At 36.5% G+C, this 16,640-nt stretch overlaps 2 protein-coding genes across 3 annotated transcripts; both read left to right on the forward strand.

The window, feature by feature from the left end:
• The first annotated feature begins 447 nt into the window (after positions 1-447).
• Positions 448-3,620, forward strand: LOC135682753 (uncharacterized). 2 transcript variants are annotated; one of them, XM_065197772.2, is made up of 6 exons: positions 448-541; positions 993-1,058; positions 1,297-1,420; positions 2,060-2,313; positions 2,566-2,701; positions 3,235-3,620. In XM_065197772.2, exons 2-6 carry the CDS (start codon positions 1,007-1,009, stop codon positions 3,476-3,478), a joined length of 810 nt encoding a protein of 269 aa, XP_065053844.2. In that variant the 5' UTR covers positions 448-541; positions 993-1,006; the 3' UTR covers positions 3,479-3,620. The 2 variants fall into 2 exon arrangements, with proteins under 2 accessions (XP_065053844.2, XP_065053845.2); XM_065197773.2 differs by having other exon boundaries at positions 477-558.
• Positions 3,621-6,551: 2,931 nt separating this feature from the next.
• Positions 6,552-12,649, forward strand: LOC135682754 (uncharacterized). Its single transcript, XM_065197774.2, has 5 exons — positions 6,552-6,731; positions 7,017-7,096; positions 8,574-8,709; positions 10,913-11,169; positions 12,325-12,649. The coding sequence occupies exons 2-5, from the start codon at positions 7,036-7,038 to the stop codon at positions 12,621-12,623; spliced, it is 753 nt and encodes a 250-aa protein (XP_065053846.2). The 5' UTR covers positions 6,552-6,731; positions 7,017-7,035; the 3' UTR covers positions 12,624-12,649.
• Positions 12,650-16,640: the final 3,991 nt, after the last annotated feature.

The following is a 16,640-nucleotide window of genomic DNA, read 5'->3' on the forward strand; positions in this document are numbered from 1 at the left end:
AATTGAGAGCTTAACATATTTCCCTTGCCTTTCCTCAGCAGATTAGGGCGTTCTATTCAGAATACTTTTCTTCTGATCCGTTTCAGGAATTATTCATTGCAAACGATTATTTTTCTTTTGATAGGAATCAAAATTGTTTGAATTTAAAAACAGATGTGCGATATTTTGTGCAATCATTGACGTTTATTTATTTTAATCCGGATATTGATTTGCAAGTGTATTTTTTCAGCTTCATACCTGAATAAAAAATGAATCACCATTATCTTGGCCACAAACAGCTTTTCACACATTTTGCATTTGTGTCAAAAACCTATAGCCTACTTGGATTAAAAGTACAGAATCTGCTTTTAGAATAATCTTGAGTCACTAAATGCAAGTTGAAGTGAAAAATCTCTATTGTATTTAAATGGTTCCTGAATTTTAATATTTGCATTGCTTCTCAGGTGCAAAACGCAATAAAAAGTTGCTTACATCTTATGTATTGTACAGACTGCAATCAGCTGTTGGAGAAATCAGTACAATTTTCCCAGAAGAAGGACAGGTAGGCAGCCTCAAGAAGTAATAAGTTACTATGTTTGTCTTTCTTTACACTGATATGTCTTTTATGATACTGTTTGATATCGGAAATTAGAATGAGCTCTTCAATACTTGTCATCGTTTGCATATATCATTTGGGTTTTGCTTAGCCATAGAGAGAGAGGTGGCATTTTCAGTTGGTTATCATAAAGGTTTAAACATATTAATGACACAAGTATACACATTAGTATACACATTAGGGTAAAGATGACAATTCCAAAATGGCACATCTGTTTGCATTGAGAATTCTTTTCCTATATGTTTATATCTTTATATTTATTTATATTGAAGATAAATTTTCGGTAAAAATACACTAGATATCTGAAAATTTGTCTTTAATTAACTAACGTCTGGAAGATGATAATGATAGACGTTGAAGATAATAACAATCGATAACGCAATTTTTTTCTTTTCAGGCACTCTGATTAAAATGAAAACGACTTTTAAGATTGTTGCGAGCCTTCTTCTGTGTGTCCTGCAAGGTGAGCCTATTTGCGTTTCAATTAAAATATCTAACATGCAATGTAGTGTATCCCTACTCATACCGATGTATACATTCTAGACTTTCTGATAGTGTATAATTGGATAATTGTAACTTTACTGAGACTTCACTGAGGCTATTGCAATTGGATTATTGCTGGTAATTTGTAACTTTTCCTCCAATTTGTAATACTTTACTTATGCTTTGATTGTGATTCAATGTTGAAATGACTTTTTCAGTCCAGCAAGCGATTGCCAATTGTAAGTTTGCCATGGAGAAACGAGGCTGCTACGTAGATTTCGAAGGAGAAATCATACTGGAAAGAAGAGAATTTCATCAAGATTTTGAACTGTTCTTACCAACGTAAGTTATCAAGCAAATCTAAATTTTCAGGTTTTCTTATCAATGTTAGGAGATCTAGTTATATAAGAATTCTCAGATTAATGAATGTTTTGAACATTATAATGAAGGTCAATACCGCTTTGAAAAATAGTAGGGGAAGAGCGGAACAATGATATATTAAGTAAGTCTTCGTCCGACGATACTCAAGAGTATAGACGTTGCATTAGGACTAAAGGTACGCAGAGCAGAAATTGAATCCCAGTTCTGGATCTAAAGTAACGTGTGAGAAAGAATTAAACATTTGATTGGTTCCTTACTTTTGACTTATCAGCGGCAACTAACCCATTACGTAGCTTCATACTTTGATAAGAAGCGAGGACAAAATATATGTTGATATGTTTTGTTTCTGCTTTTCTAGGCTGTCTTGAAATTTTGCGCTACCAAAGGCGTTTGCGCTGTTTGATTGGACCAAATTTGTGATATGCATGGTGCTTGAAACCTTTTTTTATTTGATACCTCTCAAAATCTTGAGAAAGTTTTCTTTTTGTTCTTTTCTATCATAAACCTTCAGCATCGCTGGCTTACCATGTTAGGTATTTTGGGTTCTATGAAGTATGGGTTTCGTTACTAGCTTTAATACCATCATCGTACTCACTCTAGCTTTGCATGTCAATGCGGGGAGGAAGTGAAATCCCAAAACAAACGTTCGGGTGAAGAGATGTATACAGGCTTTGCACTCCAAACGGACTACGGATATAACTGGGTCTGCAGAGGCACAAAGAAAGATGAACTAGCTGCGCTTAAACATGGTGGAAATTGCGTGATGAAAAGTACAACTGATTTGTGTGAAGATGCAGATGATGTTTGCATTGGAGTAGGAAAGCACTCAACATTTGCGTTTGATTTCAAAGCAGGTAAGTCAGCTTATTATAAAATTATAATAAAAAAATACATAGATACACGTTACTTTGCATAAGCAAGTGTGAGTCATTCATTCACCTAAGCCCTCTTGATTATACATCCCTGATTTCAGCCTTAATTCAAAGAAGGCACTTAGAGCCTTCAAATACCAACATATGAAAAAACTCCTTGTTAAAAAGAGTATCAAATAAAGCGAATACATTTTAGTTTTATTATTTAAAATGTATTTTAACTTCCTTCTATAGACAGCGGTCTTACAACATGTGACCGTAATTACACCAGAGTCGGCTGCTACGATAAAAGAAATCCTAAAGTTGAAGATCTTCTTATTTTTGATCGGTACAACATAAAGTGGGATCAAATTAGAGACTACATGCACCAGTAAGTGTAAATCAATTTCAACTCTTGTAAAAGCCTAAAAATTAATTAAGAAACAGTTTTTGTCTCAGGCGTATCAATAATGCAGAGAAACCAAATGAACCAATCAACAGCATGGTAATTGCAATACCAATTATTGTAGCCTTTTCTCGCAGGTAGGTATTTTTGACCCTAATTTTGCGTCCCTCTGAACCCCCGATTTGAATGAAAGATTATAATCTGCTAAGGGGATTGCTTGAAATGTACAAATTTTAAAAACAGTAGAGACATCATGCTTACATACTATTCTGTTAACAAACGACAAATTCAAAAGTCATCCAGGATATCACCTAACGATAGCTTCTTTGACTTTTTCATAGAGCCTTTGAGATTCATGTTTATCTTGCTTGCATCTATTGTCCCGATTAGCTTTTAGTTAGAAATGGAGATCCCAATTACTATGAATTATATTCCCATGGCTACCATTCTATAGAAGCATCACATTGTCAATTTTATAAATAAATGGCATCAGTCAAAATGTCTTGCTTTATTTAAAGCCTTGCTTGCAAGTGTCGTGCGGCTGCTGTGTTAGCAAATACGCTGGCTGGTGGTAAAAAGTATACTGGATTTGCCCTTCACTATTACGGGGAATGCTACGGACGAACACAGGAGGACCTTGACAAGTACAGTTTGCAAGAGCAATCAAAACGTTGCACGGGAGATGAAGAGTACAATGGATGCACCGAAGAACACAAAGAGTGCCTGGGACATGAATATTCAGAATTTGTTTACAAGTTATAAGTTACACTGAAGTAGCTTATGAAAGCATGTCAAAAACAAAACATCAGCAGAAAAAAAATTACAAAAAAGATTGAAAAAGCATATATCGGTTCAACGTTGTAAATCGGTGTTACTAGTTTGAAAATATGAAAGCCAATGAAAAGATGTGTCATTTTAGTCAGTTTTGTCTTAGTCAGTGGTTAGCAAAAGACTTCTCTTTTCTAAGGGAGAAATTTTGTTTGATTTCAAATGCATTTAACCATAGGGTGTCAGCATCATTAAATTATAAAAGCAGAGTTCCTAGACTTTGATTTAGATTTAGTCCAACATTGATGTGACCCTAATCGTCTTCAGGAATAATTTTACCAGATATTGTCATGCTTGATATCAAACAAAGGTACAAAAAAAAGCAGCGTACAAAAGAAAAAAATACAACTTGACATAGCATGCATTGTAAATGTTTATCTTTATTCGCAATCAGAATTTTTCATAGTTTTAGGGATACTCTGAAAACTTTCACTTCATGCAACTTATCTTAGCCAATCTTCTATCAGATGCGTTTAAATAGGCCTAAGCTCTTTTAGGAAACCAATGCAATTGATAAAATGGATGCCATATTTTGAGGATACAACATATTTTCACGCTATGTGGAATAGCGTGTACGTTATACTAATCCCAGGAAGAGACTGTGTTTCTTATTCTAATGCAATTAACAGTTAAAGAATCTGTCTTACACAAAATTGAAGAATTCCTTCATTTGAAGATATTTGACATAAGCATCATTTATGGCTCATGCAGCTTAAAGGGAATGAATAAGTAGACTAGGTATACCCTAATGTCAATATCTGCTGATCAGGCATTTCAAATTCGCGAATTTTGATTAGTCCGCCTTAACTGATCACATGAAATGCGCTGCCATGTGCTGGGTGGGTGCTTGATCACGTTTTTCAAAGAGCCCCCCGCAGCGCTCGACCTCTTATGCTGATTCATTCCCTTTAATCTTCAGTTCATCATTTCTATTCGAAAGCTGATGCTGTGTCTTGACATTGAAAAACTTTTCACTTTTTTTTCTTTGAAACAAATAAGGAAAGCAATAAAATTGGAATAGTCATGGAAACCATAAAAGTCTTTGGAAGTATTTCTCCTTCTTGAGTTGTCCAGATAACAACTTAGATTGCAGAACAAACGGCTGGTTTATTAGTTTTCATGAGCTGTGTTCATGAGTAGCCTGTGTTAAAAAATATTGAGTAGAATAAGTTTTAAAAGGATTTATCTTTATAGGGGTAGAGAAGCAAAATAAAATTACTAAAGAAAAAGTTGGTTAGGTGTTTGATGTTTAAAGAAAAGTTAAAATATTAATTTCAGGTAACATTCGTTTTGATTGAAGATGGGGTTCTTGAGACTAGCAACGCAGGTTAAGGCACCTTAGTTCGATAACACAAATCCCCCGACCAAAAAGGGGTCCCGCGTTTGTTTTATGCCCATGTGTATAAGACTTCGCTCATGTTAACCTCTTTTTAAAGCTATTAAACTTTGTCAGCTGAAGCTGTTATACCTGATAACTCAAGCTCTCCCTAGTTAACGCGAAAAATTTCTCTAACATTCTCTAACATTTAACATTTTTTGCAGAACGTAACCAAACATCAAAACGAGAATGAGTGAGGAGCCACTTTTCCTTCTTTTCAGATAGACGCTCCTCCGCTTCACCACTCCTATCTTCTATTTCCGCTCTCGAATTTATGTAGTTCTAGTACCCAGGGAATGCATACAAATGCTCAGCAAGAAAGAATAAGCCATAGCTGCCTTGAACACTTTAAGCTAGCAATCTTTGTAGCTAAATATTTCAAAAGAAATCTACAGAAATGTAGACAGCATTGACAGGCTCGTGGATTGTAATGTTTTAATGCAGGCTTGTCCGACGCGTGGCCCGCGGGCCACATTGTGGCCCGTCACGTTGTCTAATGTGGCCCGCGCTTGGTTCAAAGCTGATAAAGAACTGCATTGTATTTATTCAGGTTGTAAGAGAGAAATTAATTCATATTATTCACGAGATCAAATAAAGCGCACCCACTTAAACGCACATACACTTGGCGACTTCGAGTTCAACGCTTGGAACCCAATCCTCTATTCTGTGCCCAAACCATGAACACGCCGCGTTTGTTTGAAAAGTTCAGTATTGGTACAAGCCATGTTTCTAAAAAGCCGTGAAGAGAGAGAGAGAGATGTGAACTTGGGAAACGCAATTTAAAATTATTGCGGACAACCGATTTTTCCGTAGCTCAGCAAAATGACTTTGTTATGTGCTTGATTTGTTTGAAAAAATCGCAGTGCGGAAGGAATACAGAGAAAGGTATTATAAGGAAACCCTATCAAATTGTTTCTTTCTAGATCTCTGTCAAAGTTGCCTTTTTCGTTAAGCCTGCGCGCAGGCTAGGGCTTTTGCAACAACAAACAGCGAGGCTTATCAACGCCTCTTCAGGTAAATCAGATTTAGATAATTACAAACAGAAACCAAAACATGAAGAGCTGTGAGAGAAATCAGCATTTACACCAATAGTCCTCGTATTTCTTGTATAACGCTGTTGTTGTAGTAAGTGGACCAAAAGTTATCTGGATTTGGCATGGCCTCTGCTAAAGGGTAGCCGGAGGGGCATGGCACCCCAACTTTCATGCAAGGCAATAGAGATTTTTTCAAAATCTTTGGTTATGGGTGTTAATTTTGGCCTTTCCCCCCCCCCACCCACTTTCCAACATGTATCGGAGCCCATGTTTGGCGTTACCAATAACCCACAGGTGGGTTGAATAATACCCGGGTTGAAACTGATCCACTCTGAGTCCCGTTTTTAAACTTTTCGTTTTTCAAGTGGGTTAATGGGAATGCAATGCACAACCGTTTTTAAGAATGAAGTTTTGGCTGATCTTCAGAGGGTGTCCTTTGTCTGAGTTTAGCAAATAATTAAAAATGTATAACCTGAAAATTGAAGTAATAGATAAAAATTCATTTTTCTTGGAAAGATCCGCAATTTCCATGGTGATCATTTTTACTTTTTCGAGGAATTATGAAGAGATCATTTGTATTGCGACAAATGAATAGACTAGTTGTTATGTAAAACACAATATATTATTAGTAAAACGTTCTCATTGGATAATGAGGGAACAGCAAAGCATACTAGACAGTGCTAAAGAGTAGTTGACCGTCACATCACATCTAAATCATAAATCATTGAGTCACATCTAAAGACCATTGCTTCTGGACCAGAAACAAAGATTCGGGGTACGTCGATAAACTGTTCATTTCCAGCATGTTTAGTTACTTTGAAGAAAAAGTTGCATGGAAGCATGTAGTGTTTTTCACAAAGTATATCATCAAATGACTTTCTCTCTTCTTTAATTAATTTTGCAACCACTTTTAAGAAGTATGAATAGCTGCATCCATTCTAGACGTATTTTCAGCAGTGGCTCTAATATTCAGGATATGCCTATGATTTTGCGAACTCAAATTAATATGCTATAGTATAAAATTGTTTTATTTAGGGCCTTGCTTTTCTCTTTTTAACAGAATCAAAGCACTTGTCTTCATGTACGTTCTTATCAACCTTGTGTCTTACATCTGTGCCCTGACACTGACAGGTGTAGCAGGTAAGTGAAAATCAAGTATCTCTGTTTTCAATAATGAATTGCATACACACCATTGCCAGAAAATTCATTGTGCCAAGTACACACACAGGAGCTTCGCCATGAAATTACTGAGTGGACATATTTCCCACTGTTCGTCCGTTTTTCTAAAGTTGAAGCCTTTAATTTCAAAAAGTCTGAAATCACATTTCGAATAAAACCCTCATTTCGTAGAGCAGAAAGATATCGTCAACAAAATAAAACTAGACAGCCAAAAGTTACAAGCCAAAAAGAAATTAAAGATTTGCATTGTATGCAAATTGTATCAGACTTGTTGTGAAGTCAGTACATTTTGCAGCCCATGCCATCTTGGGGGATTCCTACTCGTCCCAGTCTCCTTCTACGTGTTATATTTACGCCCTATATTGTAAGATTGAGCTTTTGAAGTAGTGATGGGCTAACAAGCTACATTTATGTTATAGTTGTATATAGTCATGTTTTGTATATATTTAAAGATAAAATCAACAATATGGAGGCAAAAAAGAGTAATAATGATAATGATTGGTATAACTATAAGAAATATCGTAACAAGGTGACTGCAAGTATAAGGAAGAGTAAAGCCCAGTATAACCAAAATCTAATTGAAGAAAATGTAAAAAATCCAAAACAGTTTTGAAAAATTCTTGAAACGTTACACCCTCAAGGAAATGCTTCACACATTAATTCAAAAGTCTTTGAAATAGCTGGCAAAATGGAAGATAAAAAAAGGAAAAAATAGCTGATGGTTTTTGAAAGGCTTTCACTACATGTGCCAAAAAGCTGTGCAGCCTAGCAGCCTTCTACCATCATGCTCCATTTGGCAAAACGAAGGCGAGATCGAACAAGCCCAGACTCGATTCATCTTTAAACATGTCACTAAGCAAAAGGTCCTCCGTCATCTTCTAGGACTAAAATCGAATAAAGCTCCAGGCCACGACGATATACCAGCTAGGCTACTGAAAGACGCTTCTTACGTACTGGCAAAGCCCTTGACCAATATCATAAACAGGTCACTAAGGCAGTTGGTGATATTCCTCTTTAAGTCTGGAAGTTTGAAGTCAATCGACAATTATTGGCCCATCTCGGTTTTGCCTACCGTATCAAAAATTATGGAAAGAGTAGTCTATGACCAGTTGTCAGAGTACTTGGAACAACAAGGACTTTTCAAAGGTTGAATTGACTGTACATAATCAACTTAAACTCTTGATATTGAAAAGAGAATTTCCCCATTTGAAGCTACCCATGTTTTGACTGATGACTATTGTGATGATTTGTTGCTCTCAATCTGTTTTTTAAATATTTAGGGGGTGGGGGTGTGCATTGGAGAGGGGCGCTCATTAGAGAGAATACAGTAGCAGCTCAGTCAAGCAAACTTCGGCTTGTTTCAACTTCAGAGGTATACTTGACAAGGGAACGAAACATCTTTGAAACTGGAACTAAGCGTTGTACTTCTCTTTTCAAGGCAGTGGGTTGTCAACCTGTGCGAGAAATTATGAAAAAGTTGGTTGCTACGATGAGTACAGTGCAGGTGTAAAGGACCTTCTTGTGAATGATCGCTACAGAATAAAATGGGCTAACATTGTCGGATACATGCACCAGTAAGTGATTTGAAGAGGGTTGTTTTTTCAATAGTTGTTGTGAAGTAAGGTTATAACCATAATGGTACTGTGCAGCGGCGTGCGCAGCGAAATAGAACGCAGCACGTCAGCAATTAGATCAGTACAGTAGGGAGATTGTAACATGCTGTGATGGAATAGTGATTTTGGTTGTAAATAAATATTAAAGCTTTTGTTGATATAATATGGTGTCTCTCTAATTCCTGCATAGCCCGGTCCACGGAATAAAGTATACAACAATAGAAACCACACATATATTTACTTCCGATAATGAATCTTGTGACACCAGAAAGATTTGAATGTGACTCTGACTACAGACTGTGAAAAATGAATATGTTATGTTTCTGTTTTGTGGAAATGAGGAGCGACTTCTTTTTCTTTGAAATTAGAATAAGTTACCTGAAAGATTCAATTGGGTGATGTATTCAAAAATAGTATGGGCATAGAAAAATCTTCTGGTTACCCTTTATAAGGAATCTGAAAGAACAGTTTGCCATTTTCGATTCACGAGAATGGTATGGTGAACTTATGATGACATGAAGAATTTTAGAATTTCAGAATTTAGAAGTGAGAGTTCTAAACCAATGAACCAAAACAAAACAACAATAATCAATTAAGACAAATATTTTCTCTCACTAACTATATCTCAGAAATTCTGTGACAGATTTAACAGGTCTTGCAAATTTAAATGTATCTCATCTTCTAATTTCTGCTCGTGTGGTCAAATTTAAAAACTCTGGATGTGCGGGGTGTAAAACCCCCCAATATTTCTGAGTCCTTCGATAAATTTTGCCTCGATTCGGTAAAAATCCTTTTAGTTATCCAATTGCAACAAAACGATGCAAAAATTACTTTGTTTATCTTCTTTCTTTCTTTCTTTCTTTCTTTCTTTCTTTCTTTCTTTCTTTCTTTCTTTCTTTCTTTCTTTCTTTCTTTCTTTCTTTCTTTATCTTCAAGCAAAAATCGGATTTTAAAAATGGGCGTTTCCATCATTTACCAGTCACCTGAATGGTGTGGCTCCAGCATCCAATTATTATCGAACACCCCCCCCCCCCCCCTGGATCCATGCCTTCAAAGGTAAATTTTGCTTTGAACTTTGAAAAAACAGCTAATAAGCTCATTTCTAGTTGTAGAGATTTGCTTCAAAGGCAGCGAATAAGGTATAAAAGCGCAATCTGAGAGATCAGTATCTGAAGCCCGTATATGCTAAAGTTCTTTAGAAACAAATGAATCTGCTTCTTCTATCTTCTTTAATATTCTAGCTACACTCATGTTCAGCTTTTATTTACATGCTCATTCTCTTTATTTTCCTTCATTCTTCTCTCATATCCCGCAACCTGTACAAAATATTGACGCTACATTTCTGTTTATATTCTTCCTGTGTTACAGCACTTTTCAAAGGTGAGTTGTCCCTTTTTGCAAAGTGCCATCGAATGAAGTTTTAGCAAGCGTGATTGGCGACTCTTATAGTAATTATTGTCAAAATTTCACACAATTTTGTGACAAATCTTGAGCAACTATTTTCGTGTTTTTCTTTTACCCCCAGATTAAAAATACGAGCATTATCTTTGTTTGAATACAAATACATGCAAGCTATAGAAGTCAAATCTTCAGAATAGATATCACAAAAAATTAACATTCAAGAACAAAAAGCCTTAATCTTGGAACGAAAAGAAATTGCGTAATTCTAATTATCATAAGTACTATTTTTATGATATCAACACTAAGCGGAAAAGTGACAAATATCTAAGTCTACTTCACGATCTAAATAAAGCCCATACTCTCCACAGTCAAAATTTTCAACACTTCATCCGGTTCTTTCGTCGAAATGTGAAATGATCTAGCCATTAACAAAACTCGTCTTCAATTCATTACCTCAGTTCACACATTCAATTCATTACCTCTAAAATTTCCAGCAATGCCATCGATCGACTTATTTTGTATTCTATTGCAGGAAACAGATCTCGGTTTAATCCTGATCCAATTTCATTATAAACATTTTTAATGCTTCTTTCTTCAGCTCACAAGTAACATTTTTTTTCTTAAATTTCATTGTGCTTTTATCACATCATCTGTAGAGTTTTGTACAAAACTGCAACATCTAAGCCAAGTGTTTATTGCGGCTGCCATCAATCCCAATTCAAAGCAAATTTTTTGAAACATCTTTCAATTCGATTCATTGTAGCCTGGCATGCACTTGTGAAGCTAAGGTGAGGGAAATGAACACAAAAAGAAGTGCAAAAGAGCAATATGTTGGTTTTGCACTCCATTTCTGGGGAGAATGCTATGGTAGAACGCAGGCTCACATGGATTCGCTGGCAAGCAAAACCACTTCAGAACGCTGCACTGGTGACCAGACCTACAAAAAATGCTATCCCGAAAACCCGGAATGCACGGGACACGCTTCTTCTGAATTTATTTACAAGCTCAAGCAAGGAAAAGGTAACAAGCCAGCCTAGGTGCTTTAATTTCTTGAATCCTTGTGTCGCTATTGCTCTCTTATCGATTAAGCACTGAAAGCTGCCAAGAAATCATAGCAGGAAAATCCGCTGTTGCCATGACTACATTACAGCAAATTACGCTAAACTTTCTTTTAGGTTTTTTAATAGCCTGCTGAATAGGTTTAACAAACCTCCAAAATCAAAAGAAAAGGATCAACGTTACATTTTCTGTCTTGAAGATCCCATGTTCAAATGAATCTCCATGGTCACTTAAATTCCCATCTTCTGCTTAGGCTATTGTTACACCTTCAATCAGCAAAGGAGGACTTATTCTCAACAATTACCTATAGAGCTAATTTTTTAGCGTGAACGCTTGACTAACGGGACACAAGCTTTAACCAGAACAATTGATGAAGTGCGCGTTTTTTAATTGAAGGATATACACTTTTCCCGTCAGTTTTATTATATGTTTCAGATGCCTATAGTCTGTTGCCTTCTCAAGGACGTTAAAGCAATTATTTTGGTTTTTCCAACTGCTTTATGCCCTTGTTAGTAGGTATAGAATTATAGGAGAGCCATTTCGATCTTTAATCTAAAAGGAATAGTGCTTAATTTCTTTTCATGCTGTTTCTAGTGATACATTTCCTAATGAACTCATCTTGTCAACAAAAAAGATTGAATTGATGTTTCTATTTGTTAAGAACACAAATAACCTTGCCGAACAAGCAAAACCATTGTTAGCTGTTGTGCTCAAGGGAGTATCTAGGACCCAAATGGACGAGCCATCCTTCAGTTGCCGACCTGTTGGAAAATTAACGAAAGGGTTCTCCCTTGGATTGGCCAAAAAACTCCTCATTTTTATTACAGATTATGTTTAAAGACTGGTATCACATCCCCCCTCCCCCCCCTTTGCTCTTACCTACCGCCGTGCAGGCCAAAGTACCAATACTCTTTCTCCAAAGATCAAGACTTGATCACCAAATGATATCTTGTCCAACATCAACTGTCTCAGAATTGTGACGGAATTTTCTCTGTGTTCTGTATACAATAGATGAGAGGGTGAAGATGGAATCCCAACAATGGAACCCCCATCTAATCTAATCACGAAGATTCCTTTCAAAAATCATTACTAAGATTAAAACTGAACCTCTTTCAGGTGACATTCGAACATTACATGCATGCGACCTTCATAACATCACTATCAGTTGTGACAAGGGAACGGTTGATGTACAGAATGTTTCGTATGGCAAAAGAACCTCAAGCCAGTGTGGCAAGCCATTATCTGCAGGCTGGGTTGACAGCTGCCAGAAATTTGCGCCTCAAAACCAAGTCTTTTTCAAATCCGATTGTGCAGGACATTCATCGTGTGAAGTTGCAGACTGGACTTTTGACCCTAAAGATCCTTGTCCAAAAGTTGAGAAGTTCTTTAAAATTGACTACATTTGCAAATATTAGGAATTCTACAAGTAAAAACAAGTAAATTAGGAGATGTTCAGCTCTTTGGGTAAAGTTTGAAGTTGTTTTATTTATTTCTTTACAACTATGAAATTTAAAATATAAAAAACAACTACATTGCAAAGTTAATCTTAACTGTTGGGGTGAAAGGCAAAGAACCTTGGTTATCGAGAGTTTACACTGACAGTTACACCAAACTGAAAATAACACTACACACACAAAATTTAATGAAAACAATTTATTTATATTATTTCAGACGGTGTATTCAAAAATCATTTTGTTGGCTATTGAGTTGTACGTTTTACTACCATAAAGTATTAAACACATGGATGATCATCAGGTAATGGTATTTTTCGATATTAAAACGTTCTTCAAGCAGGTGCGAAAATGATGATTACAATGCAGAAAGAAATGAGCGATTAATTCGACTTCTACGTCGCATCTGCACATTGGGCTAGGCAGGCAAAATCGTGTTTAAATTTATGCTCATTAAGTTCACTAAACCTAATGCCAAGTCTAGTTATGAGCGCGGAGTCATGCCTGTTGGTGATTCCATACATGGAATTTGTTAGTGGTCTTGTAATAAAAATCAACAATTTTTTAGACTGGGATATTGTCTACGATGTTCCTATTTCAGAATCTTAACCTTTCCAATAGTCTTATAACTTTTATTCTTAACTTTTAGAGTATCTTGCAGTACTAACGTTGTCCTCCCTAGAAACTCTCCGCTGTCACAAGTTATAGTGTATATCACTTTCACTGGAATACAATCTCCCAAGTACTAAGGAGTTTGATCGTTGACAATCCCATAAACAGGCACGGTCTTTGGTACCTTTGTTTGTTGCTAAGAGATTCCCAACCAAGCTCCTCTAGTAGTCTGTCAGTACTGGTTCTATTCCATGCCTTACTGACAGCCAAGGTTTCTTTGTATTGCGTCGATTCTAATGTGTAAGAAACAAGCATGTTTTGGAGATGATAAATCACATCACCGTACCCGAGATATGGTCTACTGTACATTTGATCAAGAACATCTTGGGATACATATCAAGAGAGAACAAGGATAACTCCGATCCCTCGCTTCGCTTTGATAATGGTTGCTCTTTCAATATTTGTAAAACTGAGTTTTTTGTCATTTGTCATACGAATGGGTTTGTGATTTTCCTCAGGAAGGTAAGTCGGTTATCGTTGAATATTAGAGCAGAAAAATTATCTTCTTACCTGATTTAAAGGATCTGGATTAAAGCTCATCTGCCATTCATAGTTGACAAATAATTGTTTAGTTTATGTTATTGACCTGCCTAAAAATTATCACCTTTGAAGAATTAGCTCTAGAAGACATACCATCTGCGAGATTATTTATATAAACAAGGAAAAGCAATGATCCGAGGACAGTTCCTTGGGGGAATGCCGTCCCAATTCGTTCCCAAGATACCGGATTCATTTCATATCGGATTCACTGAACCAATCCGATACAAATATTAAGCTCTGTTCCCACGATACCGGATTCATTTCGTATCGGATTCACTCCTGTTCACACGATGACGCTACGCTTCAACATTGCGTTGATCTTGTTCTGCTCAGCATCATCGCAAAGAACATAGACAAATGCTCCTTTTTCCTTAAACCGGAATATGTTCCCAAGATAAACTTATTTTGTAGTAAGATATGAGAACTATTAATTTTCTAAAATAAACACTCAATATGAGCCAGAAAAAACAAATATTTGACTTCCTGAAATAGGGTGAGAAATCAGCTGAGATCAAAGAATTTTACTCGATCTTTAATAAAAGAAAATATGTTATTCCGAAAAGCTTCCTTTTTGAATGAACTGTTCACCATCATAATTACACTTCCAGGAATTATTTCAATTTGTGCAAATTTAAAAATAAATGAAATGCAAATGTATAATTACAAGTTATGTATATACATACTTAAATGAGCGGTTCGTTGCCAAGGAAACGCATGTTTTTTAAGCTAATTTGATTTTTCTCAACTTAAAAGATTTATTACGATGAGATCTTCGGAATATGCTTTGCCTCTCGAGAGCTTATTAAAATCTTCATTTTGTCTAAACTTGATCGTGCATTGATCTTCTAGTATTGGTTACAGTACCAATCTTGAAGAAGTTTCATTTATACTGAAGTTGTGTATGACTTTTGAAATTATATCACAGCAGGTGTCAACCTAAGGCTTTCCATTTTCCAAAATGGGCAGTTCTAGATTATTCATCGGCAGTTCTAGTTGAAAAATTGGCAGTTCAAATTTTCCAATTTTCTTCTTGAAAAGCTAGGGAAAAAGCAAGAACAGAACGAGAACATAGTCTTCGCTAATATCTGAGCAATTCATCCTCTTGTCTACGTAGAGCAATGCTATTGTTTTGTAGATAAATAGGTAGCGCTACCATTTATTCAAAGTGGTATTGTGCGAGGGCCTTTTTTAACATGGGAGCAATTGCCCCTCCAGACCTGGTGGAAATCTTTTTTTTCAAACAATAGACTGTTTTCCCTTCCTTTATAGAAAGAAAGACTTGTCCCAGTTGCTGTACTTAAAAGAGGCTATCTATTGCGTGAATCCTAGACAAAGCGTTTGCCTAACGACCAGGGGCGTAAATAATGGGGAGCGGGGGATGTTGGGGTGCGACACCGTTCCCCAATATTTCATGAGTTTGTCGGTAAATCTTCAGTTGGTCCACAATTCTTAGTTTGTCGATAAAACTTGCTTAACGGTAGATGAAATAGCACCTACATTTTTCTTAATGTATGTTTTTGTCGGTAAATTTTACTAATAATGACCCTCCAATCCTCTAGTCTGCGATTTTACGTTGCGCCACTGCTTACAATTACGCTATTAAGCGAAAGAAAACATGAAAAATAATCAATTGTCAGCATATTAGGAAAAAAGGTAAATATAGTTGTTAACGTTGGCTTTTTTCGCTTTTCGTGAAAGATAAACTGCAGCCCTTAAATATGCTAATGAATCTTTCAAAGAGGGTTGTTGCAATGAATAAGCTAAACAGCCACGATCTTGGTTAGTGTCTCGATATCATTAGATCATGTTTGAAGATCATTTGATTAATCATGTGCCTCTTCTCAGGGGCGGATCCAGACTATCTCACCGTCCGCACGTAAGACAGTCAGATTTTCAGATGTGTGTCAAAGAATTATCATTTGTTTAGTGCAAAGTATCGTTACTGTTGTTGGCCTGGTCTCAGTGTCTCAGTCAGTATACGTAATCATATGAGAGTCAAGGATCCATAAAGATGATATCGGGGAGATCGCAGGGATCCAATGTAGTCAGATTCGGGGTATCCGTGAGACTGATGGTTTTTTTAAAGTTCGCACAGGCATCATCCCACCAATCAAATTGTGCGATTGTGCGGCATCGGTGAGACGTATGTTGTGTAAATTTCATTTTGCTGCCCACCACCCCGAAGGAGCTCCGTGCAAACCCGGCATTTTGCATTGGATGTTGTGTGGAAAATTTGTGATGAATATCGTGTTGTCTCTTCTGTAAACACCTTAAAATGGAGCTTTTGCAAAGAGTGGAAGACCTAATAAAGGCAGAGGAGTTCCAAGGGCCAGCTGAGTTAAAACATACAGAACTAGCAAGACTTCAAAGGGTTGTCCTCCACAGTATATATTTTGATGAAGAAAAGTTTGTAGCCTCTTTTCTTGGCAACTATAATGCCTGTAATTATCAAGAGGACAATAAAAAAGCAGGGGATTCGTAATGAAAAAATGATGTTGAATAACAGAACAAATATGACAGATGGCATTTTCTCGCATTTCAGATGTAAATTAAAGCAATTTCAGCTTTGCCCCCTCCACTTTTTAGGATCCCCAAACCCTCAGCTGGATTGTGAGACAGTCAAATTTTCTTCTGGATCCGCCCCTGCCTCTTCTTACCTTACAACTTTTACCTGCTCTAACTGTCATTTAAATTAGCTCTTCTTAAATATGATCATGAACTCAAACCTCTGCGAGAAAGACGTACACCACAACCAAAAAATATAATTGT

The sequence above is a fragment of the Rhopilema esculentum genome, chromosome 16 (genome assembly GCF_057945365.1).
Source record: "Rhopilema esculentum isolate cy_ngs chromosome 16, ASM5794536v1, whole genome shotgun sequence".
NCBI lineage: Eukaryota > Metazoa > Cnidaria > Scyphozoa > Rhizostomeae > Rhizostomatidae > Rhopilema > Rhopilema esculentum.